Source organism: Prionailurus viverrinus, chromosome A1 (assembly GCF_022837055.1).
Source record: "Prionailurus viverrinus isolate Anna chromosome A1, UM_Priviv_1.0, whole genome shotgun sequence".
NCBI lineage: Eukaryota > Metazoa > Chordata > Mammalia > Carnivora > Felidae > Prionailurus > Prionailurus viverrinus.
The window spans coordinates 22,208,265-22,234,945 of NC_062561.1; the positions used below are offsets into that span (position 1 = coordinate 22,208,265).

General features: G+C 39.4%; 1 protein-coding gene and 1 long non-coding RNA gene across 4 annotated transcripts in view; one reads left to right on the top strand and one right to left on the bottom strand.

Moving 5' to 3' along the window:
• The window catches only part of CDADC1 (cytidine and dCMP deaminase domain containing 1), a 47,413-nt gene extending 31,029 nt beyond the window's left edge, over window positions 1–16,384 (bottom strand). For all 3 annotated transcript variants that reach the window (XR_007152731.1, XM_047861162.1, XM_047861171.1), the window contains exons 1-3: window positions 16,192–16,384; window positions 15,295–15,395; window positions 8,476–8,550 (exon numbers count right to left, since the gene is read on the bottom strand). Coding sequence is in view for 2 of the 3 variants with exons in the window: in XM_047861162.1 (XP_047717118.1) it covers window positions 8,476–8,550; window positions 15,295–15,395; window positions 16,192–16,273 (258 nt within the window). In the remaining variant the exon portion in view is untranslated. The remainder of the gene's footprint in view (window positions 1–8,475; window positions 8,551–15,294; window positions 15,396–16,191) is intronic.
• A 54-nt stretch (window positions 16,385–16,438) lies between these two features.
• Window positions 16,439–24,504, top strand: LOC125167280 (uncharacterized). Its single transcript, XR_007152737.1, has 3 exons — window positions 16,439–16,654; window positions 21,216–21,373; window positions 24,143–24,504. It is a non-coding gene; the product is annotated as an uncharacterized LOC125167280 (long non-coding RNA).
• Window positions 24,505–26,681: the final 2,177 nt, after the last annotated feature.

The window sequence follows — 26,681 nt, forward strand, 5'->3', positions numbered from 1 at the left end:
AAGGTTATAGAATATTTGTAGAAAGGAGTCTTTGGAAAGGAATATTGTGTGTGATCAAGCTGGCTAAGATTAGAACAAGTTTAATGAAGTTTTTTTTTTTTTAATTTTTTAATTTAAAAATTTCTTTTAAGTAGGCTTCATGTCTAGCACGGAGCCCAAGGGCTTGAACTCACAACCCTGAGATCAAGATCTGAGCTGAGATTAAGAGTTGGACACTCAGGGCGCCTGGGTGGCTCAGTCGGTTGAGCGGCCGACTTAGGCTCAGGTCATGATCTGCGGTCCGTGAGTTCGAGCCCCCCATCGGGCTCTGTGCTGACAGCTCAGAGCCTGGAGCCTGTTTTAGATTCTGTGTCTCCCTCTCTCTGACCCTCCCCCGTTCATGCTGTCTCTCTCTGTCTCAAAAATAAATAAACGTTATGGGGCGCCTGGGTGGTGCAGTCGGTTAAGCGTCCGACTTCAGCCAGATCACAATCTCGCGGTCCTGGAGTTCGAGCCCCGCGTCAGGCTCTGGGCTGATGGCTCAGAGCCTGGAGCCTGTTTCCGATTCTGTGTCTCCCTCTCTCTCTGCCCCTCCCCCGTTCATGCTCTGTCTCTCTCTCTGTCCCAAAAATAAATAAACGTTGAAAAAAAAAAATTTTTTTTAAATAAAAAATAAATAAACGTTAAAAAAAATTAAAAAAAAAAAAGAGTTAGACACTCAACGCACTGAACCACCCAGGCACCCCAAGTTTCTTTTTAAATGAATATATTTTAATATCAAAAGTAAACTGGTACAAAATTAAAATTTGGTTTTCTTTTTGTAAAAAGGATAAAGTTTTCTTGGACTATTGGTCTCTTGATGAGAGATGGTAAAAAGTTTTTCTTTACCTTTTATGTAATCTGCCCATAAAACAAAGATTTTGTGTCTTATCAAAATAATCTCGGGGCGCCGTGGGGGGCTCAGTCGGTTAAGCGTCCGACTTCAGCTCAGGTCAAGATCTCGCAGTCCGTGAGTTCGAGCCTCACATCCGGCTCTGGGCTGACAGCTCAGAGCCTGGAGCCTGCTTCCGATTCTGTGTCTCCCTCTCTCTCTGCCCCTCCCCCATTCATGCTCTGTCTCTGTCTCAAAAATAAACGTCAAAAAAAAAATTTTTTTTTTAAATAAATAAATAAAAAATAATCTCCCCTGTTTTGGTTGTCTCTACCAGGTCTTTGATTAATTAAAAAAAGTTGATTCTTTGCTATTAAAAGAGCTAATTTTTTTACAACTATTTAACCTCTGTATTTACCTTCGAAGTCTTTCATTATCACAGTGGTTAAAGTAGGTAAATAAGAGTTGTTTCACAGTGACTTATGATCCGATTTGACTAAGTGTTTTAAAACCTTTTGATATTTGTGACAAACTCCCCCCTAAAATAAAATAAAATAAAATAAAATAAAATAAAATAAAATAAAATAAAATAAAATAAAAATAAAAAAATAAAATTCTAAATGAAGTCTTTTTTGGCCTAGAATTAACTCTGGGATTTTCCAGAAAGTCCCTGGAAAATCACAAAAGAATTGTTCTTTCTCCTTATTTAAAAAAAAAAGAGAAAGAGAGAGATGTTAAACTAACTAGGATAATTAGGCTTACATCATATGCTGAATTTCATGGGAAGCACTGTCAAATGAGAAGTAACACGAAGCCTTTTTAATGTATTTGTGCAGGTATATGTTACAAGTGTTCCCCAAACCGTATAAAATTCCTGGCATCTGATATGTCCTGGTATAATTTATCAGTCATAATTCCAGTTTTATCTTAAAATGTTGTAGGTCACAGAAATAACCAAATTTCTTTGCAACAACCCTGTAATGAGCTCTCATCAGATCATTAACAAGGAGGCATTTTTAAGTCTTCTGTCATTTACATTAGTTATTGTTTTACTCAGATGCTTTTGCAAAAGTGTTCCTGGAAAAGCTTCATCTTCAAGGACATTCATGGAAAGCACTTTGACAAGCATAGGTTTCTGATAGCTTTAAGATCATAAAACTGAACTGGGTAGGGGCACCTGGGTGGCTCAGTCAGCTAAGCATCTGACCTCAGCTCAGGTCATGATCTCATGATTTGTAGGTTTGAGCCCCACGTCGTGTTCTGTGCTGACAGCTCAGAGCCTGGAGCCTGCTTTGGATTCTGTGTCTCCCTCTCCCTTTGCCCCTCCCCTGTCTCTCTCTGTCTCTCAAAAATAAATAAATGTTAAAAATTTTTAAAAGATGTTAAAAATAAAATAAAAATGAACTGGGTAAAAATTTCTTGAACTAATGGAAAAACTGGAATCCAGCAGAACAAGTAGTTAATACATAGGACTGAATGAACTGACAAGGAGAATAATAATTTTTTACGACTTTTTTTTAAAGCATTGCTGGTCCTGTTTTTCCAAATTTAAGGAAACCTTTCTTTTAAGTTATGTATGACTTAAAGCAATTTGATATAGTATACCATTGTATACAAAGATGAAACATTTTTCTCCTTATCTGACCCCTCCAGAATTTGGAAACTTAAGTATTCTTTCCATGGCAATTTAGTCAGTTATTTGCATAAATTCAATGAGAATCTGGTCTCCTTATAACACAATCGGAAAGATTAGACAGTATAGACTGAATATAGACTCAAATATGACCAGACAGCTTTAAGGAACTACTTGGAAAGACCAGCCTGGTACCTTGCTTAAAGAGTTCCCAGCTGTCTTAACAGGTAAGTAAGGAAGATTACTTCTTGGCAGGCCTGGGAACTTCAGGATATTTTGGGTGACCTGAGGAAAGAGAAATTCACCCCAACTATAGATACTGTAGATAAAATCTGATGGCAAGTCCTTGGCTTAGTTTCCTGCCTCAGAGGTTTTTAAGAGCTCAATCTGAGATTCCTTATGAGAAGTTTCTGCAAAGCCGTATGAAAAAAGAGCTTATATGGTCAATCACTATTTTTGCTGTACTTATGTAAATAAGGCCATGTTTAATGAAAACAAATTAATTTTACTGTAATTATATTTTAAAATATGGGAGTAATAGTAGAGAGAAAAAGTATGTTTGCACCTTTGTCTGTATTAGATTCTAATCCTTTAGTCTTTGAGGTTTTGTTCTATACCTGTAAACTGGACTAGATCCCTATTCTAGTTACCTCAAATATCCGGCTATGACTCTCCAAAATAACATTCCCAATTTTCTCCCATGCTTCTGATTTGGAATTACTAAGAACAAAGACTGCCCTTGAATCTCCTTAGAAGAGATTATACTAGGTCCTCCTCACTCTCCAGATGGCAACCAAACATCAGGGACTTGACCCCTGGGTACATATGTCACAGCTGAAGAAGGCTGCACCTGACATATGGTCCTGTGCAAAGCTGAAGACATCAAAATCAAATTCACTAGGAAGAGAAGGAGCCAACATTGAGGTATACTGTCTTCTCCCAAGACATCAGATCCAAAACATTTCTTTTTATTCCTCCTCCCGTCTGATTCTCCTCTTACCTAATTCTTACAGATGAGGTCTTTATGATTCTTTTGTCCACGTTTTGCCTTGCTTGGGCCTTGAAAGATATCTCAGGCCATTACAAAGGGGTTAGTCCAACTTCCAAATGACTGTGGACTTGCCCTGATGCTGCCTGTACACTCTACATACCCTTAAATTGCATTAGCCTCCATGGCTCACCTTTCAGGTTCAAAACTTTCAGACTCAAACGGGAATTACCAGGAGGCACATGTGAGTCAAAATTAGCTCCCTTTGGCAGATCCACTTCCCTGGTTAGGAGTGAGTACAAATGAGGCTGTGATAAGGAATCTCCTTAACTCTTTAAAGAATTACAGAATCTGTTGCTAAAAAAAAATAACTACCCAAAAAAATCCTTAGACCTTCTGACTAAAGTCGTTCTTGGAAACAGGATTGCCCTTAATTATCTTTTGGCTGAACAAGGAGGTATCTGTGCTGTGAACAACACTACTTATGGCACTTAACACTTCTGAGGAAGTTGAAACTCAGCTGCATAAAACCACTGAACAAGCCACTTGGCTTAAGAAAGTGTATCCTTGCAGGATGCCTGGGTGGGTCAATCGGTTAAGCGTCTGACTCTTGATTTTGGCTCAGGTCATGATCTCATGGTTTGTGAGTTCAAGCCCTGCATTGGGCTCTGTGCTGACAGCATGGAACCTGCTTGGGATTCTCTCTCTTCTCTCTCTCTTTGCCTTTCCCCTACTCTCTCCCTCTTTCTCTTTCAAAGTAAAAAAATAAACTTGAAAAAAAATTTTTTAATTAAAAAAGAAAAGAAAGTATCTCCCTCAACACTCCTTTAACTTATTTAATTTTGGTTGATTTGGGTGCTGGGGAACCACAGCTCCAAAAACACTCCAGATTTGGGGGATTACCCTGCCTATAATCATAGTAGTCTCTCTGGCACACTGTATTCTCTCAAATACAGCTTTCAATGTGTGCTCACAGCCGCTAACCACCAAACAAATCATCTCCTTCAGACCAGAATATCAGAAAAGAAATGAAGACAATAACTGACTTTAAAAATGTGACCCCAAAGTCATGATCTGTGAACACCACAAAGATTCAGCAAAAAAACCCACCAAAAGCAAAAACAGAACCCATGGTGTGTGAATACCACACAGAGGATCAGCAAAACTGCAAGAATTTCAGAGCAATAGCTAGGGGTGGCGGTAATGCCTTAAGTTTTGATCACATCTCTCAGGTGGAGTCGAGCAAGAGACAACAGGCCCCAAATGGGAGTCACTTGTGCCAAGTCCACATCACCAGACTGTCACCTAATGCCTAACCCAATTGCATTTTCGCCAGACTGGAATTTCCTGGTCAGTTAGTGAGGAAATCCACCTGGTAGACTCCTGCAGTCCCCCAAAAGAATGTGACCTTGGCTGAAACAATCCACTTTTTGCTAGCAACTTCCTTTTCTCGCCCCTTCTGCCTGTAGAAGTCTCCTATTTTTACAGCTTTGCAGAGCTCCTCTCTATTATATGACATGCTGCCCAATTCATGAATCATTGAATAAAACAACTAGACCTTTACATTTTTCTCAGTTGAGTTTTGGTTTTTAACATATGTAATAATCATATCATATAGTATACTTGATTTATTAATAAACTGAAAGTTTTGTTTAGTTCTTTATCTGGACACAGTTTGAACAAAAGCACATTTCTCATTAGGTCCAAAAACTTTTCTGAATGTTAGCTTTATACCAGAAATTTTCTAAATCTAGGCTTTCTTAACCAAACAATGAAGGATTTAATTATCATTAATCTGTCCTACTGAAAAATGAATACACTTTAACCTAGTAAAGGGCAAGAGCCAAGTCAGTTTGCTTGCTTCTTATACCACCTAGTCCATAACTACTTAGTACTAAGCTTCTACATGGTAATAAGGAAAAATTTAGAAAACCCTATGATTCTATACATGGATAAGTGAAGCCCAGAGAAATTATGTGACTTTCTAAAAGACCCACAGGTGGTAAAAGGCAGAATTAAAGCAGAGGTCATCTTAACTGTTAAAAGTTAAGTCAGCTAAAATACTGACTAAACAAAGAGAATTCTCAACTTCTTTCTAAAAACTGGCTCTACCCATTTTTAGCACGATGGCAGTCTAGACTAATGTGGTTAGGTCCCACCTCCTACAAATTATATAGATTATTTACAATTTAAAAAAAAGGTTTTAAGTGTACAGTCAAGTTCAAAAGGAAGAAAGACTCACCCTGAGGTGTTACAAAGGAAGAGAGAACTCAAAGCCAGAGCCAGAGCCGGAAGCCTGAGCTGCCTCAGCAGTATCCTACCCATAGCTTAAAAGCTGACTTTGCTTTTAAGCCCTGGAGGCTGGGGATGGGCTGGGATTCTAAAGAGGTATGAAATTAAAGCTAAAGTGTCCTAATTTACACTGATACTAATCAAAAAAGCTGGTGTAACAATGATAATAATATCAGATAAAACAGACTAAGTTAAAAATCAGTTCAATGTAAGGCACAAAATAGTTTTATGCCATTTTCACAGGAAAAGTCTCTGAGGTATAGAATGTTAACCTGAATGTAGGCTTTGGGACAGATTGTTACAACATGAGGGGAATTTAGACTGAGAATAGGGTACTCATTATTCCCTACTTCCTTTCAAAGGGATTTTACTCTACAGTTATCCCCAACAGGACACATTTGAAATTACTTTAAACATCTTAGAACAAAGCTATATTAACAGTCAAGTTTCAGGTTCAGCTATGAGTATAAATGTCTGCAACTATGGAGAATGATATTCTGTGAAATGCCTAGAAAGGAAAGAATAGAGAAAGTTTTCCAGAATTCCCTTTCTGGGCTAAACGAAAATTTCCTAAACTGTAAGGACACTTAAAAGGAATACAAAACTCTTTCTTTTACAAAACGTATTTCCAAAAATATATCTAAAACATGAAAGATCTATATTGGCTTTTAAAATAAGCTTTACATTTATCTTGAATTTATGAGCTCTTTCCCCTTCCCATCCCCAAATTTCTTAATAGTTTTATGTCCTCTAAATACAAAGTATATGTTAGTATCTGCTTCTGAATACTTCCAGTGAGTTTAACTTAGGAAAAGAACTGCTAAGCCCTTATCAAAAGATCTCAGGATGCTAGAACTCATTTTATTATACTGAACCAACTGTGACAAATGGAAATGGTTGCCATTAGCTGATTTTAGATTTAGATTTTCTTAGTTAAGCAGACAGAAATAAAGCCAGACACCCTGACCAAAAAAGACTTAAAAAAAAACAAAAACAAAACAACATATAGTAATAAGTTGGAAGTGTACTCATCAATTTATTATTAGAATAATCTTTTAGGCTAAGTTTATCACTCTTTTTGTCTAGAGTCGAGTTTTCACCTCAGAAAATCTTTTATTTTTCATTTTGTTTCCAGCTAAGGCCAAAATATCAAGTTTGAGACAAAGGCTTTTCCAATCCAAACTTAAAACAAAGCAAATAAAAGCCTAAGCTGCATTTCATTTTGCACTTCCATTTCCTGTAACTCCCAGAGGACTAAATCTTTTCAGGGGATCACTGTTCCGGATCTGAACTGCTTCATTTCACTGACGTCTTGGCAAGTCATCTACGTAATTTTAGTCACAGAGTTTTTACATAAAACATAAGCGAAAGAGGAACACCTGGCTGGCTCAGTCGGTTAAGTGTCTGACTTCAACGCAGGTCATGATCTCAGGAGTTCAAACCCCCCATTCGGCGCAGAGCCCACTTCGGATCCTCTGTCTCCCTCTCTCTCCGCCCCTCCCTCCCCTGTGAGCTCTCTTTCTCTCTCTCAACAAAACAAAACAAAACAAAACAAAAACAAACAAACAAAAAAACCACTTAAAAAAACATAAGCAAAAGAGGACAGTCTGTTTTGGTAAACAATCTAGTATATTAAATGGTGAGTCACTTTTTTTTTTTACCTTTGTCTTTCTTATAATTAAAAGTATCTAAATATTCAAACACAAATTATTTCTATATTCTTGTTGGACAGGAAGAGTCAAGTCACTTTAGAGACTCACTTTCAGAACTAATCAGGAAATCTCCAGAAATGTATATTAGAGTCATCAAGGTAACTTTTCCCAAAACATACGTGTTTTATCTCTTCTAGACACCCAATAAATTCAAATCTCTTTGGAAAACTCAGAAGATTAAAATAAGAAGGAAATACTATGCAATATTAAAAAGAACAAAGTTCATCTTACCAGCTCTGGGCTTTCATTTTACCCTTCTTATGAGCTAGTATATCAGCCTGCTGCTTTTCATGGATGCTGGCAGAAGACATGAAAACTCCTGGGTCATTCACAGCACAGCAAGCAGAATGAGTACAGTGTCTGTGATGGTTCCCTTGCCCACAAGTCCCATAGGGGCCATGCAGATGGGCCCAGATGGATTTCTGGACAGGAAACCCAGATGGGTTGTGTGATAGGAAAAAAACACCAACCCTGGGGTTCTGTTGTTTTATCACAGACAGCAAGCAAATCTCCTCTCTGTCCCAGAGGGAGACATTACCTCAACCCTCAAAGTTGCTTGCTGCAAACACAACTCTGAGAAATGGTCTAAGTCAATAGTAATTAGGGCCTTGTGTTGTGTAAAAGGCCTTGTGTTCTTTAAACCAGCAAGATGTGTTGGAGTACGAGAGAACCAGATAAGAATGTTTCTCAATACGTTTATATAAATTAATATGGAAATGTATCAAGAGTTAAGTGTGAAGATTAAAATAAAAAAGAAAGATGTAGGAACATATTATAGAATAACCTATAATTATTTGTGTTTGTTTGGTTTTGTTATTTACAGGAGAGACATGTGTAGTCTTGTAAATGCACAGAAAATTTTTAGAAGGGTACATATAAGAACCTGCCTTGGAAGTGGGAATGGGAAACCTGAGTATAAGAGGGACTTCTATTCTACTTTATACCATTCTTTTTGCTTTGTTATTACAAACACATGTCTTTTTAACAAATAAAAATTCACCTGTTTTTTATCAGTAGATATTCTGGCCACCTCCTCATTATCTCCTAAGGGTCCATGCTTTCCTTCTTCCTTTTCCTAATTAAAAGCAGATTAAGGGAGAAAAAAGATTAGTACACAAAACACAAAATTAACTCAGTATTTCTTATTTGAAGGTTGTTTTTCTTGGCTTTGGATCATTCACTTTTTTTCCTGATGAGAGTCTGCACTGACTTCACACATTGCTCCGGTTCAAGTTCAGACTACTTAATCTAGTAAGTAAGGCCTTTACAATCAGGCCCCTACATACTTCTCTAAAATACAGAAGGATTGAAAGTTATGGTCAGAAAAGAAAATTCTGTAGTTTAAGATTTCAGAGTTGGGACAGTTTTGAGGAATAGTCCAGAGTGTGGCCATGGCTAAGAAGGACTAAAGGGCAATAGAAGTAAATTAACTGGTTCATGCCCACCCAAGGATGCCAAAAAAACAAAAAAACAAAAAAAAAGAAGAAGAAGAAATAAACTAATTGGAATTGGGAAGATAAGCAACTACACAGTAAAGGTATTAGATATGGATTGTGGTAGGCAGAATAATGGTCCCCCAAATACGTGCCTGTCCCAATCTCTGGAGACTGTGACTCCATTACATGACCATGGCAAGACTGTAGATGGAATTAAGGCTGCTAATCATCTGAGCTTGAGATGCAGGATTATCTGGTGGGCCCAATGTAATTACAAGCATCCTTACAAGTGAAAGAGAGAAGCAAGAGAGTTAGTGCCAGTGTGATGCAACATGAGAAAGACTCAGCCTGCCAGTGCTGGCTTTAAAGACGGAGGAAGAGGTTCATGGTCGAAGACATGTGGGCAGCCTCTAGAAGCTGGAAAAGGCAAGGAAAGGGATTCTTCCCAGAGCCTCCAGAAGGAAAACAGCCCTGCTGACACTTTGATTTTAGCCTAGTGAGGCCCATTTCAGGATTCTGACTTCCACAACTGTAAGATAACTATGTGTGTTAAGCCACCAACTTTGTGGTAATTTGTTATAGAAGCAATAGGACACTAACATAAGGATGTCCACAAGTAAAACTTGAAGTAGAAAGTTTTGAGCCAGGGACCAAACTCCTTCATTTATTAATTCAACAAATATTTATTGAATCCTTGCTCTGTGCTAGCCACAGACCTAGCTGCTTAGGATGTAGCCCTTACAGAGCTTATGACACAGGAAAGTGACTATGAAGTGAGTAGATAATTAAGACAGCGTGATACAGCAGAATTCTGTGAGCCCCGAAATAGGTGGAATACATAATAAATTAGAGAAAGTTTGAAAGTGCGAATGGCAAACTTGGTGAATGTTAACCTCTTAGTCTTAAAAAACAAAGGCTGGATGCTAGAAAAGGAATAACCTCTAAGAAATGTATAAGAAAAGCCACATCCTGGGAATAAGGTTTCTATTCCAGCAGAACAGGAAGTGGAGAAAGAGATGATGTTGGTAGTGAAATGGTGGGGGTGTGGATGGTAGCAGTGGTGATGGTGATTACATGAATGGTAACAATAACAACACCTAACAGTGAGTGTTTCCCAAGTAGCAAGCTCGAAATTATCTCTTTTAATCCTCACTTTACAGAGTTGCTCCTATATTGTTCCAATTTTACAAATGAGGAAATTGTGGCTGAGAGAGATTAAATAATTTGACCAAGGTCACACAGCTAATAAATGGGAGAGCCAGGATCTGAGCCCTAAATCCACCATCTTAACCATGATGCTATCTGCTGCTGTTCTGGAAAAGTACAGTGAGTACACAATGGGAAGAGTTGGAAGACAGGGATAATATATGATGTGTAGAGAAAAATGAAGCAATAATGCAGTTACTCTAATTCTTATACTAAAGTAATATTCAGGAAATTAGGTATGTTTAACTTAATTAAAATGAAAAGCCAAACCAATAGGAGAAATTATTATTTTAAAACAACAGCCATTTTCAATAGTGCTGATTTCTAGTCTAAAAGTTTTAATTAGGGGCACCTGGGTGGCACAGTCGGTTAAGCGTCCGACTTCAGCCAGGTCACGATCTCGCGGTCCGTGAGTTCCAGCCCCGCGTCGGGCTCTGGGCTGATGGCTCAGAGCCTGGAGCCTGTTTCCGATTCTGTGTCTCCCTCTCTCTCTGCCCCTCCCCCGTTCATGCTCTGTCTCTCTCTGTCCCAAAAATAAATAAACGTTGAAAAAAAAAAATTTTTTTTTAAGTTTTAATTAAATGTGCTTTTCCCTTGACAGCTCAGAGCCTGGAGCCTGCTTCAGATTCTGTGTCTCCCTCTCTCTCTGCCCCTCCCCTGTTCATGCTCTGTCTCTCTCTGTCTCAAAAATAAATGAAAACATTTAAAAAAATGTGCTTTTCCCAAGAAGTCTCATAAACAAGTAGTTTCTCTCCCACTCATTTATCTAGTTTTGGGCTGGATTCTTAAAACTTCTTAGGTCTTAAGGCATAAAATGTAAAAATGTATACTTGGCTGAACAATCCTCAAGGAACATCCATACAGTGTAAATGTTTGGCAACACAGAAAATCTCAGATATAGTCATATTTAGAAGTGGTTGTAAGTTAGGGCACCTGAGTGGCTCAGTTGGTTAAGCATCTGACTTCAGCTCAGGTCATGATCTCATAGTTCATGGGTTCAAGCCCCATGTCGGGCTCTGTGCTGACAGCTCAGAGCCTGCCGCCTGTTTTGGATTCTGTGTCTCCCTCTCTCTCTGCCCCTCCCCCACATGTGCTCTGTCTCTCTCTCAAAAAATTAAATAAACATTAAAAAAATTTAAAGAAGGGGCACCTGGGTGGCTCAGTCACTTAAGTATCCGACTTCAGCTCAGGTCATGATCTCACGGTCCATCCGTGAGTTCAAGCCCCACGCTGGGCTCTGTGCTGACAGCTCAGAGCCTGGAGCCTGCTTCAGATTCTGTGTCTCCCTCTCTCTCTGCCCCTCCCCTGCTTGCGCTCTGTCTCTTTCTCAAAAATAAACAAATATTAAAAAAAAAAAAAACCAAATACCTTTAAAAAATTTAAAAGAAAAAAAAGAAGGGGTTGTAAGTTAAAATATAGTGAAGCTGGTAAAAAATAAATGACAATCTAAATGTCCAGTACTAAGGGAATACACATGGTACATCAATACAATGGATTGTTATGCAAACATTAAAAAGATAATGGCAAACACATATGGCACATGGTATGTGCCAGTCACTATCTAAGAGCTTTATAAATACTAATTCAACCACTTTTCATAAAAGCCCCATATGGTATGTACCAGCTACATCCTACTTTACAGATGAGGAAGTTGAGAGAGGTAAAGTTACTTACTCAAGATTACACAACTAGTAAGAAATGGAGCTCAGATGTGAACCCAGCTAGGCTAACTACAAAACCACTAGCTATTCTTAAACTATTAGACTAAGTTGCTGTTTCAATGTTTATAATAGTATTACAGCATAAGCATTTTCCTATGTTAAGTGAAAAAGGCTGGATCCAGATCCAGAATGAAATGAGAAATCAAAGCCATTAATAATATGTGGAGCCAGGCTGAGGGTTGAGGGAGTGATTAAGAAATAGGGAGTGGGGCACTTGGGTGGCTCAGTCTATTAAGCATCCGACTTCGGCTCAGGTCATGATGTCACGGTTGGTGAGTTTGAGCCCCACATCGGGCTCTGTGCTGACAGCTCAGAGCCTGGAGCCTGCTTGGGATTCTGTGTCTCCCTCTCTCTCTCTCTCTCTCTCTCTCTGCCTGCCCCCCCCCCCCCCGTTTGTGCTCGGTCTCTCTCTCTCTCTCTCTCAAAAATAAATGAACATTTAAAAAATTAAAAAAAGAAAAAGAAAAAGAAATAGGGAGTAACAATGCATAACAGTTTTAATAATGTTAACATTTCACATAGGAATTGGAAGAGAAAACTATTCCAAGAGATACCATCTTATCAGGAAGAGTAAATACCAGTATACATACAGACTTTATACCCTCACAAAAATCAACTAAAAATGGATCATAGACCCAAATGTAAAACACAAAACTATAAAACTCCAATAAATAACATAGGAGAAAACCTAGATGACATTGGGTATGGCGATGACGTTTTGGATGCACAAAGCCATGCTCCATGAAAGACATCAGTGATAAACTGGACTTTATTAAAAGGAAAAACTTCTCCTCTATGAAAGACATTGTCAAGAGAATGAGAAGAGAAACCACAGACTGGGAGAAAATATTTGCAAAAGACACATCTGATATAAGACACTTATCCAAAATAACAAAGAACTCTTAAAACTTAACAATAAGAAAACAACCAGACTAAAATATGAGCCAAAGACCTTAACAGACACCTCACCGAAAAAAATATACATACGACAAATAAGCATATGAAAAAATGCTCCACATCACATGTCATGAGAGAAATGCAAATTAAAACAAGATACCACTACCTGCTTCTTGGAATGCCCCAAATCCAGAACACAGACAACACCAAATACTGGAGAGGATGTGAAGCAACAGGAACCCTCATTCATTGCTGGTGAGAATGCAAAATGGTACAGCTACTTTGGAAGACAGTTTGGTAGTTTCTGACAAAACTAAATACACTCTTTATCATACAATCCAGCAATCATGCTCCTTGGTATTTACCCAAAGGAAGTGAAAACTTATGTCCACACAAAAATTTGCATACAGATATTTATAGCAGCTTCATTCATAATTGCAATAACTTGGAAGCAACCAAGATCTCCTTCAGCAGGTAAATGGATAAATAAAGTGTGTACATCCAGACAATGGATCTTACTCAGCACTAAAAAGAAGGAAGTGATCAAACCATGAAAAGGACATGTGGGAACCTTAAATGCATATTGCTGAGTGAAAGAAATCAATCCGAAAAGGCTACATACTAATATATGATTCCAGCTATATGATGTTCTGGGAAAAGCAAAATTATGGAGACACTTAAAAAAAAAAAAAAATCAGTGGTTTGCCAGGGTTGGGGGTGGAGGAAAGATAAATAGGTGAAGCACAGAGAATTTTTAGGGAAATGAAAATATTCTGTATGATACCATAATGATGGTTACATGCATTAAACATTTGTCCAAACCCACAGAAGATACACCACCAAGACTGAACTATAAAGTAAAATGTAGACTTTGGGTGATCAGGGTGTATCAATGTAGTAGGTTCATCAATTGTAGCAAATGAACCACTCTGAAGAGGATGTGGTTAATGGTGGATATCACGTGTGGATAGGGGGACAGCGAGTACACAGGAAATTTGTATACTTTCCCGGAAACTCTGCTGTGAACCTGTAAGTGCTTTAAAAAGATAAAGTTCTAATCGTCAATAAGTTAATTCCTTAATTCCCTGTTAAAATTCTTCAATGTGGTCCCTACTTATAAAATCTAAACTCCCTTGGAAGGCATACAATATTTTTTATTAGCTGATTCCTGTATACGTTTCCAAGTTCATCTTTAGTCTCTTCCCTCCACCTAACTTCACCCTCCTCCGTGAGGACCAAATTCTCTTACTCCTCCAGATGTTTCCATATGGAGTCCCTTGGCTTGGCAAATACCTACTCATTCTTCATGTCTCAGTGCAAATGCAGCCTTCCCAGTGCATCTTTCCCTCACTTCCCCATGTAGCACCTGGCCTGCAGTCTTCAGTCGTGGTAGCATCTCTGCTTATACTTGGTACTTGACTCTGCCATCTAATTGCATCTTAATTGTTTAAATGCTTAATTTTAGTCTCCGTTAGAAAATAAGAACCAAATCTTTTCTTTTTGTATCTCCAGTGGCAAGCACATAGCCATATCCACCATAATGAAGACATCAAAAAGAAAATGAAAAAGAGATGGTTATGAATGACCTTGTAAGAGTACTGTGGGAATTTAAGGATTTATAAAAAATCATTTTTGTGGAATATGTGAAACAATCTTTCAGCACAATTACTGACAAGTTGGAAACTTCCATAAACGGATGCAGAATACAAGTACAATTTTGCAAGAGAAGAAAAGCACAAATCCTGTGCTTAAAAAAAGATGGAAGGAAAGTACCAAAATATTAAAAGCAATGTTGTCAGAATGGTAAGAAGCCATGGGGTAATTTTCCCCCTTTCCTCTTTTTCAAACAATGTCTTAAATGCTTAAGTAACCTAATACTACACTCCATATATGGCCTTGGTCCCCTAAAACATTGAGAACCTACCATCATGCCACTCAAAGCACAGAGGAAAATGATGAGACAGTAGCACCTTGCTGCCCAAGGGCTGGAGAAAGTAAAGCTGTAGAATGTACGTGCTTCAAATCCACTGGCTTCTAGGACTATCTTTTTATACATTCCTAATCTGTTTTGATCACCTCTTTGAGATCCAAAAAAGAGACTTATTTAGGAACAAGAAATCAATTAGCACTCACAGATCACCTATTACAAAAGTAGATACTAAAGGGGTATAAATAAGACATGGAAAAATAAGGTAAAATAAGACATGATTTCAACCTTCAAGTAATTTAGTTTGGTGGGAGAGGAGGAAAACTACTCACATGAAACATCAACTGTATACAACTGAATGATAAATTATGTAATCTAATTGTCCAAACCAACATATAAATACCATTAATACCTGATAAACATGGCATAGTCTGAGATGGTTAACAATTCTATTTTTAGATTAGAAAGATGAGCTATTACAGCCATGAGTTACAAATACCACACTAAACCACAAAAGTACTTTGCAAATTTTAAGGTTTTTGAGTTTGTTTTTAAGTGTGACAGAAACTGAAACAATCAAATCTTAGACCACTGGTTTTCTAAGTGAGAAAAACTATGGAAACAAAATATACCTGAGATTTTTGTCTTTGGGCTGTATTTACTGTTGGGAAGAGCTCCATCCAGAGACTGAGCAGAGTGAAAAGGTTGACTTTAGAAAGCCTTGGTATTTGACCTACAAAAGAGAGGCAGACACTTTAAAATTTTACTAATGATGAAAATAGGAACTAATACTCAAGGCCGTTTGGGTGCTAATGCCTTAACTCAGCTGCATTAGTAGGAGGCAGAAAAAAAGGATTCGCGGACAAGACAATCAAGGGCAAGGAGACTGGCTACAACCTCACTTTCAGCGACCTCCTCTGGCACTTTTCAAACTTGGGCCCTTTCTCCGGCCCTCACATGTCAAGGGTAAAAATGGCACAACTGATACAAGTAACTATGGGAACAATCCAAAGGAAGTTATGAGAAGTCCCTGCATCTGATGTCAACGTGGAGCAAGCTTTTCTTTAAATTGAGGTGTTGCAAAAAGGGCAGTTGAGGTGACCTTTGCTGGCAAGGCATTGAAATACAGGAAAGCGTCACGTGTGGTTAATTTGGAAATCAAGTCAAAAGCACGGAATTTTCAAGCTCAATACTCGAGATCCCAGCTCTAGGTCCTGAGAGGAAGAGGAAAAGGAAAAGGAGAAGGAAAAGGAGAAGGAAAAGGAGAAGGAAAAGGAGAAGGAAAAGGGGCCGGGGGGGGGGGGTTGGGGAGGGGTGGGCTGTGAGCGCGACTTCAAAAGCGGGTGCTGCCGGGCCAGGGGTTGGTTCCCCTGTGACAGAGGCAAGAAAGCGCCTAGGGCGGGAATGAGACGTCCCGGGGCAGAAGCTCAGGCGAAGAGGGGCAGGCAGGGAAAGCGGAGTTAGTCGGAGGCAGAGGCTCAGGGCAGAGCGAAGGCTGGGGTGGCAGCAGCAGGGTCCGGGACACTCACCAGTCATGCTGCCAGTCTGGGTGCTGACTGACCGCCCGGCCCCCGCGCTCTCCAGATTTTGCATCTGCCCTGCTTCTTTCATCCCAAGCCTAGCGGCCTCTGCTGCCCAGAATACCTCTCGCTGTCCGGCATGATCTTGGCCCCAGCGGCTCCACCTCTAGCCTCCTCCCAGCAACTGTACGGTAACCGCCAACTCGGCGCAGCCAGCTGACGTCAGAACTTGGCCGCCACTTCCGGGCGCCTTGTCTGTTGCGTTAGCGAGGCGTGGACGCGGTGACGAGAGGTTGCCCCTCTAGGGGCTGCCGGTTAGTTAAGAAGCGCTGCGCGATAAATCAGTTAAGGCTCGAATTTAGCTGTCTTCGCTGGTTTTGCTGAAGGCCAACTGAGGATGTTTTGGCCTGGAAGTGCCAGGGTGTACACACTCTAATAGAGTGATGAAGCCTGCGCAGACTTGAGAGTTTTGGTGAGAGAGTGAAGGGGAATTGAAATGGAAAGCTGCCCCATCGGTCACCGTCGAGATCTTAGAGAAGGGAGGAGGTGTTGGGGGGTTCGGGGGCGCGGAGCTGGGCGGCCCAGGTGGTTGCTACCATCAGTGATTGGACAGTCCTTAGGAACTCAGTGCCAGGGACAGCCATAGGGACGTTCTGATTTTCATCAAACATAAATCTCAAGGGGTGCAACTGTGATTATGAAAAAGGTGTGGGGGGGGGAGGGGGAGTACTCCTGGGAAATATGAGAAGTACCTGATATTGTAGATTTGTGACCAATGCATTTTATTTGATTACTTCATAAGTGTCCCAGGCTGGAGTCAAATTGAAGCTCCACCCTTCCTCCCCAGTGACTCAGAGCCCAGTTTCCATAACCAACCCCTTATGTTATCATAACTTGAAATATTGACAAATAGCAAGACATAAAAACTGCTTTTTGAAAGCAAAAGCTGAACATTATTAAAATACATTATCTTGTGAAGGACTGAAGGGAATCTTCAGTGATGATGGGTATGGCTATGGTTCCTTAATTTTCACTACTGTATAGTATTTCATTGTAGCTATATACCACAATTTATTTATTTAGAATGGCTAAAATAAAAAGTGCTGACAAACCAAATATTGACAAGGATGCAGACAGCTGGCTATCTCATACATTGTTGGGAGGAATATAAAATGGCACAGACACTTTGGAACAGTTTGACAGTTTCTTATAAATATATGCTTGTCCTGTCACCCAGCAATCATACTCCTGGGTATTTATGCTAGAAAAATGAAAACTTAGGTTCACACAAAACTCTGTATATGAGTGTTCATAGAAAGCTTTATTTGTAATAGTCAAAAACTGGAAAAAAGCCAAACAACCTTCAGTGAATGAATAGACAACAAACTAGAGAACATCCTTGCCGTGGAATACTACTCAATAAAAAGGAAGGATACATGCATCAACTTGGATGGATCTCCAGGACATTGTGTTGAGTGAAAAGAAAAAAAAAAAAAAACAGTCTTAAAGTGTTATGTACTGTATGATTATATTTATATACCATTCTCAAAGTGTGGTGATGGAGAACAGATCAGTGGTTGCCAAGTGTTATGGTTGGGAGAAGGGTACCACTAAGAGGTAACACAAGGTTGGGCACTGACTGGCACCGAAAATAGTGTGTTAAAAACTAGTGAAATCCAAGTAGGGTATATACCTGAATTAATAGTATTGTACCAATGTCAGTTCCCTGGTTTTCCCAATGTGCTATGATAATATATTATCATTGCAGAAGCTTAGAGAAAGGCACATAGGAACTCTCTATTATTTCTGCAACTTGTTTGAGTTTTAAACTCTTTCAAAATAAAAAGATACAGCATCTGTATCATATATATGTATATATGTGATTATATATTAAATATATATTAAATATATTAAATATATTTATAATATATTTAACATTTTAATATATTTAATATAATAATATATTTAATATACATTAAATATATAGTGTATATATACATTATATATGTATATATACATATATACATTATATATAGATAGATATATATATAGATATAGATATCTATATATAGATATATATAGATATATATATATAGATCTATATATAGATATCTATATATAGATATATATATATATATAGATCTATATATATATATAGATATATATATATAATCCTTAATCTCTACAAGTCAAATCTACCCTTTGAACAACCATTAGCTTTGTTGCTCATGTCCTTCTCTTTGGATTTCTGTTTTCATTCCATTTTTAGTCTCATAGTATTTCAGAGTAATACTCTGAGTAAACACTGATTATTTCCTTTACTTTCTTGCTAGTTCAGCCATATTTTATTTAGCATTTTTTAGTACTTTGTCACAAATTTTTTTGGGCTATCTTATCTACAATATTACTGGAAATAATGGTTCTGCTGCAAAGGAGAATAAGGACTAAAAAGGAGTACAAGACAAATGCTACCTCAGTGCTAAGAAATGGGACAAGCTCAGTTCAGGTGAGCACAACAAAACCCAGCTTAATCAATAAAATGGTTTTAAAATCAATAAATAATTCTTTATATCAAGTGGAAAGAGCATGGACTTTGATGTCAGACAGATAAACTATATTCACACTCTAACCACCCAAGTTATTTACTAGCTAATTTATGAGTTAGCTGAGACTAAGTTAGCTGTGGGTAACAAATAACCACCAAATCTCCGTGGCTTGCCACAACAAAGGTTTCCTTCTGGCTCACATATGCTGCAGCTCTGCTCCTGTGGATTGGCTCTGGGATCTAGGCTAAAGGAGCAGCCTTTGGATATTCTTTTTTCCTGGCAGAAGGAAAAGAGATGGCAGAACTACATGATGACTCTCAGAGCAAGTCTCATGTCAAGCCAGACTCCAGTGAGATGGGATGTGTAATCCTGTTTCAGGGACATGCTGAAAAGGCAGGTACAGCAAATACCCTGACAGTAATGCAATATTAGTGAATTAAACTTACTAATCATAGATCCTTTGCCTGTCACTTCATGTGTTGTCAGTAAAAAGAACTCCCATATCCCCCTTTCCCAGAATCTGCAGTTTTCAACCTTTTATCACATTTGTACCATTTTTTTGTTATTCTGTTACATTTGCACACCTCCCCCACCCCATTCTTTTTCTGAATCACTTGAGAGTAGGTCACAGACGCCTTGCCCAATCCCCTCTTGAAAACTTCAGTATGCGTTTCTACAAAACAAGGACACTCTAACACATGCTAATTCAGCAGTCCAAAACAGGAAATCAGCACTGATCAAACACTACTGTGCAATCCACAGACCCTATTCAAAATTTGAAGTGTTTCAACGTGTCATTTCTATTCTGGTACAGCATCCCATTCAGATTCACTGAGTTTTGCCCTTCGTTATTTTCCTTCAACCTGGGACATTTCCTCAGTCACTACTAAAGTCATTTTGCCTTCTGTAATTGATCAGTATTTTGTGAAGAGAAATTCCCCAAACTATGCTAACATCCTATACCAATCAAACCTCTACATGCCAACTGTAGCATTTATTGGTGAATCCCACATGAATTAATCACCATTTTTAAAAAATTTTTTAAATGTTTATTTTTGAGACAGAGAAAGAGAGCGAACGGGGGAGGGTCAGAGAGAGGGAGACACAGAATCTGAAGCAGGCTCCAGGCTCTGAGCTGTCAGCACAGAGCTCAATGCAGGGCTCAAACTCATGGACTGTGAGATCATGACCTGAGCCGAAGTCAGATGCTTAACTGACTGAGCTACCCAGGTGCCCCAATTAACTACCATTTTAATGGCTGTCCAGTTGTGATTTCTTATTTCCATAATTCTTCCTACATATAGTAGTTGTCATTCTAAAATAAGGAAGAGCTTTTCCCTCTTCCTCATTCATTCATTCATTCATTCATATCTATATGGACTTACGATTCCCATTTTGTTCAATGGGCTGTAATCTGCTATTTATTTTAGTGCTCAAATTGTCCCATATTTGATGAAATCCTCAAGTTGTGTCTTTTATCCTTTTGATACACCCTCATCGATCATTGAGCACTTCTTTACATTCTAGTACAAGATGCTCCAGACTCATCTTCTACATTCTCCACACCAGACTTAGAGTCAACCATTTCCCCAAGGAGCCCTGGTTCCTTTTAGTGTTTAAAAACTAAGATCTAGGCAGTAAGTGTGCTCACTGCTACTACTATGTTATTACTACTAGACCCTCTGGGAAGATAGATCTAGAAAATATATTAGTATCTATATACATATATACATATACTCATGTATCTCTTTCAGCAGCTGTCTCTTTAAGAGTTCACAATGAGGGGCGCCTGGATGGCTCAGGTCCTGATCTCGTGGTTTGTGGGTTTGGGTCGAGCCCCACATGGGGCTCCGTGCTGACAGAGCCTGGAGCCTGCTTTGGATTCTGGGTCTCTCTCTCTGCCCACTAACACTCTGTCTCTCAAAAATAAGTAAGTGTTTTAAAAAAGCATTGACCCCTTCAATTCTGGTCTAGCACGTCAGGGTTATTTCTAGCCTCTCCCTTTGCCATATTTGTAAATCTCTTCTTGAACGGCAAGAAACCTCATTCCCATTATCCTCAATATAGTTTCTTCTCTTTCACTTTCCTTCTCCCCCACCCCAATTCCTGTAATCTAATTTCCTTAGCATATTGATTGCTTCCTTGGCTTCCCCACCCATGCTGCTGCTGCTGCTGCTGCTGCTGCTGTCACAGCCCCTTTGGCCTCTAAGGGAAGGGAGGAGAGGGGAGGGGAGGTAATGGGAGGCTATAAAATAGCTTTTGAGTGAATTATTCAGAGAGGGAAGAAAGAAGGAAGACATGAAGGGAGGGAGGGATGTACAGTGGTAATAGGTTTATCACAAATTTTCTTGAAGTCTAAATGGTCCCAAATAGCACAGTGCCTGGCAAAGCATAGATGCTCAATATCATTAATTATTGTCCTTCCCTTCTTTGTCTTCCATTTGTTTATTCTCTATAGAAAACCCAAAACTTCTCCTTTTATTCTAGGTCCTATTGGTTGGGAATACTAGTCCCAGCAGTGTGTTTATTTGAACAGAAACTTCTCACAACGAAACAAGCAGAGGTGGCATGGAGCCCATCATAAAGACGTGGCATCGATACTGGACTTGTTCCTATGCTGGTGTGTGGCAGAGACCACATACCTGGTTAGTAGAGAAAGTGTACCTCCCACTCAGTCTTGCTCTCTTACATGGAAGGCACATCATGACCAGTGACTGTCTTCTGCAAGCCTGGAGATTAGGTGGCCACAAGACTGATAGGGACTGCTGGTGGCCAGTGCACCCTTGTGGACAGTATTGGCCCTAATTTGGTCATTTTAAGCAAGGATGTAACCATAAACACCACCCTGCGTCCAGAAATTAAGGTTTCCTAAACAATTCTCAGAAGGCAGTTCCTGGCAGCACTTAAACCCCAAGAAAGCAAAGAGAAGCCTGAAACAAAATCCAGATGCCTTTCACAGAACATTTGCTTTGTTATGGAGGGCAGTGCTGCCAAAGAGAAATGACCTCTCAGGCTTACCATACATTGTCCCAAACGGTGTCCTCAGAAAAGTAAACGTAGTGCCACATAGATTAATGTGCTACAAAGTAAGAATGTCCAGGAACCTTGGGAATGTCTGTGCTCCCATGAGATGGGAAGGATCAGCAAGCCCACTTCCCGTATTGTCTGTCCTGAGGCACTCTGCCAGAAGGCCATCCAACAGGTGCCTGGGCATCACGGCTCATATCTCAGCAACTTTTGGGTCCTCATTTGTGTGGCACCCTCTGGAATGGTTTGGATCTTCCTTCCTTCCTTCCTTCCTTCCTTCCTTCCTTCCTTCCTTCCCCCCTTCCTTTTATTTTTGAGAGACAGAGAACTGTGAGTTCATGACCTGAGCGGAAGTCAGATGCTCAACCGACTGAACCACCCAGGTGCCCCTGGTTTGAGTATTTCTAAATCAGCATCCTTGAAGAAGTCCTGTAATTAGACATGTTAGAAATCAACAGAAGAGACTAGAGGGACATAAAGGGAGGGAATAGAGAGGGAGTTGATGGAATATCTACTATGCATCAGACACCTTATGTAACAAATAATGATAACAGAAGAGTATCTTACTGAGTATTTACTGTGTTCCGTTCTAGCTACTTTGCACATATTATTTACACCTTCCAACAAACTTGTGAAGTGGGTATCATTATTATTACCCCTACTTAGAGGAACGAAGACATTGAGTAACTTGCCCAAACACTATAGCTTGAAAGATGTGGGAGCAAGATATAAGTGTACGTTACTTTGTTTAAAATAATTCTATGATGGGGCGCCTGGGTGGCGCAGTCGGTTAAGCGTCCGACTTCAGCCAGGTCACAATCTCGCGGTCCAGGAGTTCGAGCCCCGCGTCAGGCTCTGGGCTGATGGCTCAGAGCCTGGAGCCTGTTTCCGATTCTGTGTGTCCCTCTCTCTCTGCCCCTCCCCCGTTCATGCTCTGTCTCTCTCTGTCCCAAAAATAAATAAAACGTTGAAAAAAAAAATTAAAAAAAAATAAAATAATTCTATGATATAGATGTTTATCATCTCCATTTTACAGATGTGGAAACTAAGGCCCCTGGAGCACCAACATCAGTATCACTCAGGAGCTTGTTAGAAATGCAATCTTGGGCCCCAGTTTAGATCTATGGAGCCAGAAGCTGTACAGAACCACTGGACAGGACCACAGGGCTCCAGCAGGTCTTAAACTTGCACATGGGTAAAAGTCACTTGGAGACTATGTTAAAACCCTGATTCCAGGGGCCAGCCACTAAAGACTCAGTCTCTGGTATTTAGCAGTAGTATTTTGGCGCTCTATAGAATTGCTTCTACCAAGTTCCAAGATGATGTGTTTGGTATCCCATCATCTATCAACATTAGCTGATGTTAAAAATTAAGCAAAATGTTCAGACTAGTTAAGGAATAGGTATCAATGTTTTATTTAGTTCGGGGGTTGGCATGCTTTCTGTAAAGGCCCAGAGAGTAAATATTTTAGGCTTTAGGGACCATTCAGTCTCTGTCATATATCATGAAAGCAGCCATAAGCAATATGTAAATGAATGAGCGTGTAGATGTTTTCTAATACAACTCAATGAACACTTCCTTCATCTGGCTTATAACAGAGAATGTCCAGTGATATCAATGAGACCTAGTTCAGCATGCATTTGAGCATTGGAGCTTTAAACACTTGGAGAGGAAAGGACTCTAAGTAAAATAGCTGATACTATAGGCGAGGAAAACAATTTTACTCTACCCTTCTAGATTCTTGGCTGAGAACTCTCCCATCTCCATAATAAAGACAGATTAACAAGATAACACAAAAAATTTCAATTACATATGTAAGGGAGCCCCTCAAAGATATGAGACTCAAAGCTGGCCAGGCAGTTGAGATTTACATACTGTTCTGAGCTAAGGAAAAGGATAGAGGTTTGGGGCTTCAAAGAGGAGGAAGACAATTCTCAGGAAGATGAGAAGAGTAAATTAAATGTTTGGTAAGCAAATGTTTTTCCTGCCACACAGATAAGTCTCTCAGATGAAAAAGCTTTCTCTGATAATGGCTCTCTTCCTGGTATGGGCGCCCTTTCTAATATTTTTAGGCAGTTAAGAAGGAGATAAAAAGCTTTTCCTGAGACTACCAGGCTTTGAGTATCTTCAGCTCAAAATAATCCACATGCCAAGGTAGCATATTTTGGGGTGGCTTATTCTGAACCTCCTCAATACAATATTCCCGGTTAACTTTCTTCAGCTGAATCATAACACCTTTTCCACTGGGCTAGAAAATCCTAATACTTTATTAGGTCTTCAAGGTAACCTCTCACCTGCAGGGCTATAAATTGCCACTGCTTCTATCTAGTATGTTACAAATTAAAAAAAAAAACTTGACAAATAATCCTCATTTTATCATTTTCCAGGTGTGCAGTAATTTTTCTCATTGGCAGTAGAAGAAAAAGCCCTGTGAAGTTCAGTACTGTTTGCTGTAAAGATTATCGTTGAAGACACAGTTTTCTAGCTTATAGGATGTTACCTTGGAGTACCCACAGGGTAAATTCTCCTGTCTGCACTAAGTCATGTAACCTCCCCAATCAGACACCGGGAATGAGTTTCGTGTCCTCGCTCTCTCTGGTATAATCTTATTTTATCTACACTCATTTGTACTTACTTCCTACTTTCCCCATTAACTTAATTTTTATCTTATTTTTGGCATTTTTCTAAATTGCCTTATGTTCTTTTTGGAATACAAATTTATTTACATAAAGAGGATGTTCAAATTTGAGGATTCCTTAGTTTCATGTGCCTTGAGAAGGAAGAGGAAATGAAGCTGATATTTGCATGCTCAGAAAAATACATATGATGTCCTTTATAGCAACTTAAATGTAATACACTCATATTTACATCATCACTTATATGACAAAGGTTGTATGTTCTTAGTTCACATATCCATCACACATGCCTCACCTAAAGGGATCTAAATAATCTGGACAGTTACTCTGCAGTGTTTCTTTTTTGTTTTGTTTTTCAAACTTATTTTATTAAAAATTGTTAACGTTTATTTATTATTGAGAGACAGAGAGAGACAGAGCATGAGCATGGGAGGGGAGACACAGAATCTGAAGCAGGCTCCAGGCTCCGAGCTGTCAGCACAGAGCCCGATGTGGGGCTCGAACTCACCAACTGCAAGATCATGACCTGAGCCGAAGTCGGATGCTTAACTGACTGAGCCAACCAGGCGCCCCACAAAATTCTTACTTTATTAGGTTGAAATAAGCTGAAAACTTTATTTTCCTCACAAAAAAGCAATATTTTCTGTATTATTCCTAGATAAACCACAAAACTTATTTTTGCAGTAAGACCAGTTTTCCCGGTTATGTGTATAAATCAACATGAGGCAATAGATACAGTCATGAAAAAAGAAAAAGAAAATAGGGAAAACCAGACAAATCAATTATTAGTGTCTGTAGACTCGGGTCCTGTCTTCTGTGCAAAATAGTGCTTACCGTACATCTGCTAAAAAGCTGATGGCCCGGTTAGGCCATGGGCACAACAAGAGGATGCAAGCAGCAGCAGCAGCAAGCGTGGGGCAACAACGGCCCATTCTTCCCTTTTTCCCTTTTTTTTTTTTTTGTTTTTTTAATTTATTTAGAGGGAGAGCAGGAGAGGGACAGCACAAGAGGGACAGAGACAATCTCAAGCAGGCTCTGCACTGTCAGCACGGAGCCCAACACAGGACTTGATTCCACAATCGTGAGATATGACCTGAGATGAAATCAAGAGTCAGATGCTTCACTGACTCAGCCACCCAGGCGCCCTGGCTCATTCTTCTATTTAATGGTAAAAGTAACTTATTTATTTACATCCCCTCGATAAACACTAAATCTACACAGAAATCCTCTGTAGGTGAGTGCTCGGTTTCTCACTTTCTATTAACCACCATTACAGATTTTTAACAATACACTTGAAACACACTGTACTTAAGTCAGACGCTTTGTTGCATTTCATAAATTATTTTCCTCCTCCTTTATCCTCTGTGTCCTCAACATCTTTTTCTTCCAAGAACTGATAACTCAAATGCTGGTCATTAGATCACTGTCCCAAATGGCTTCAACCCCTCCCACAGGAGTGCCTCCCACAGGAATCACATACAAATGAAACTCTGCATTTTTAATACTATCTTCTTGGAGAACACAGAGCATGCATAAGTTCAGACCATGGCCATTTAAGAGATGAGTGGTCAGTGACTAGCAGGTGAGTGGGAGGCCTGTAGGCAAATTTCCCTTCAATGACTAAGTGGCCTGGATGCATCTTACAGCTTTACCTGCTAATAACTGATACGGGGCATCCTAAAGCATTCTCTGAGATATTTTCAGTGCTTTCCAAATTAGCTTTAGGAAGCTCTGACACATTTATATATATATATATATATATATATATATATATATATATATATGTCTATCATGAAATCCAGGTCATGTTTTGTACTGAGTTATAATTCCCAAACCTGCAAGATTTGACCTCTGTTCATTCCGTGTTTGGGGTATGTTTTGTGATGCTTACATCCATTCTCCTCCGTCTTCATCCTGGGAAGACTCCATAGGACTTTAAGCGAACACAAACATTAGGAAAAATAGATAAATATCAGGCAGATATAGAGCATCCTAAATTGTAGACAGAAGCTCTTTATCTTTCTCTCTGCACTTGAGCCTCTGACGGTGAAGGTCCGCAGAGAGTAAGTCACCCTCTACATGTTGGCTTGGTGCTTCTCTGACACGTTGAGGTGAAGATCCCACGTCTTCAGGTAAGGGCTTTGAGATGCTGACCTGGGAGTCTATCTTGAGTTACCGGATAATCTCTTCTTCCATGAGAACACTGAGTGTTTAGAATAACCTCAAAGGTTAGGAAATTCTACATTAAGTTGGCAAGTCCTGCAGAACTTTCCAGAAAGTTTCACTTGAA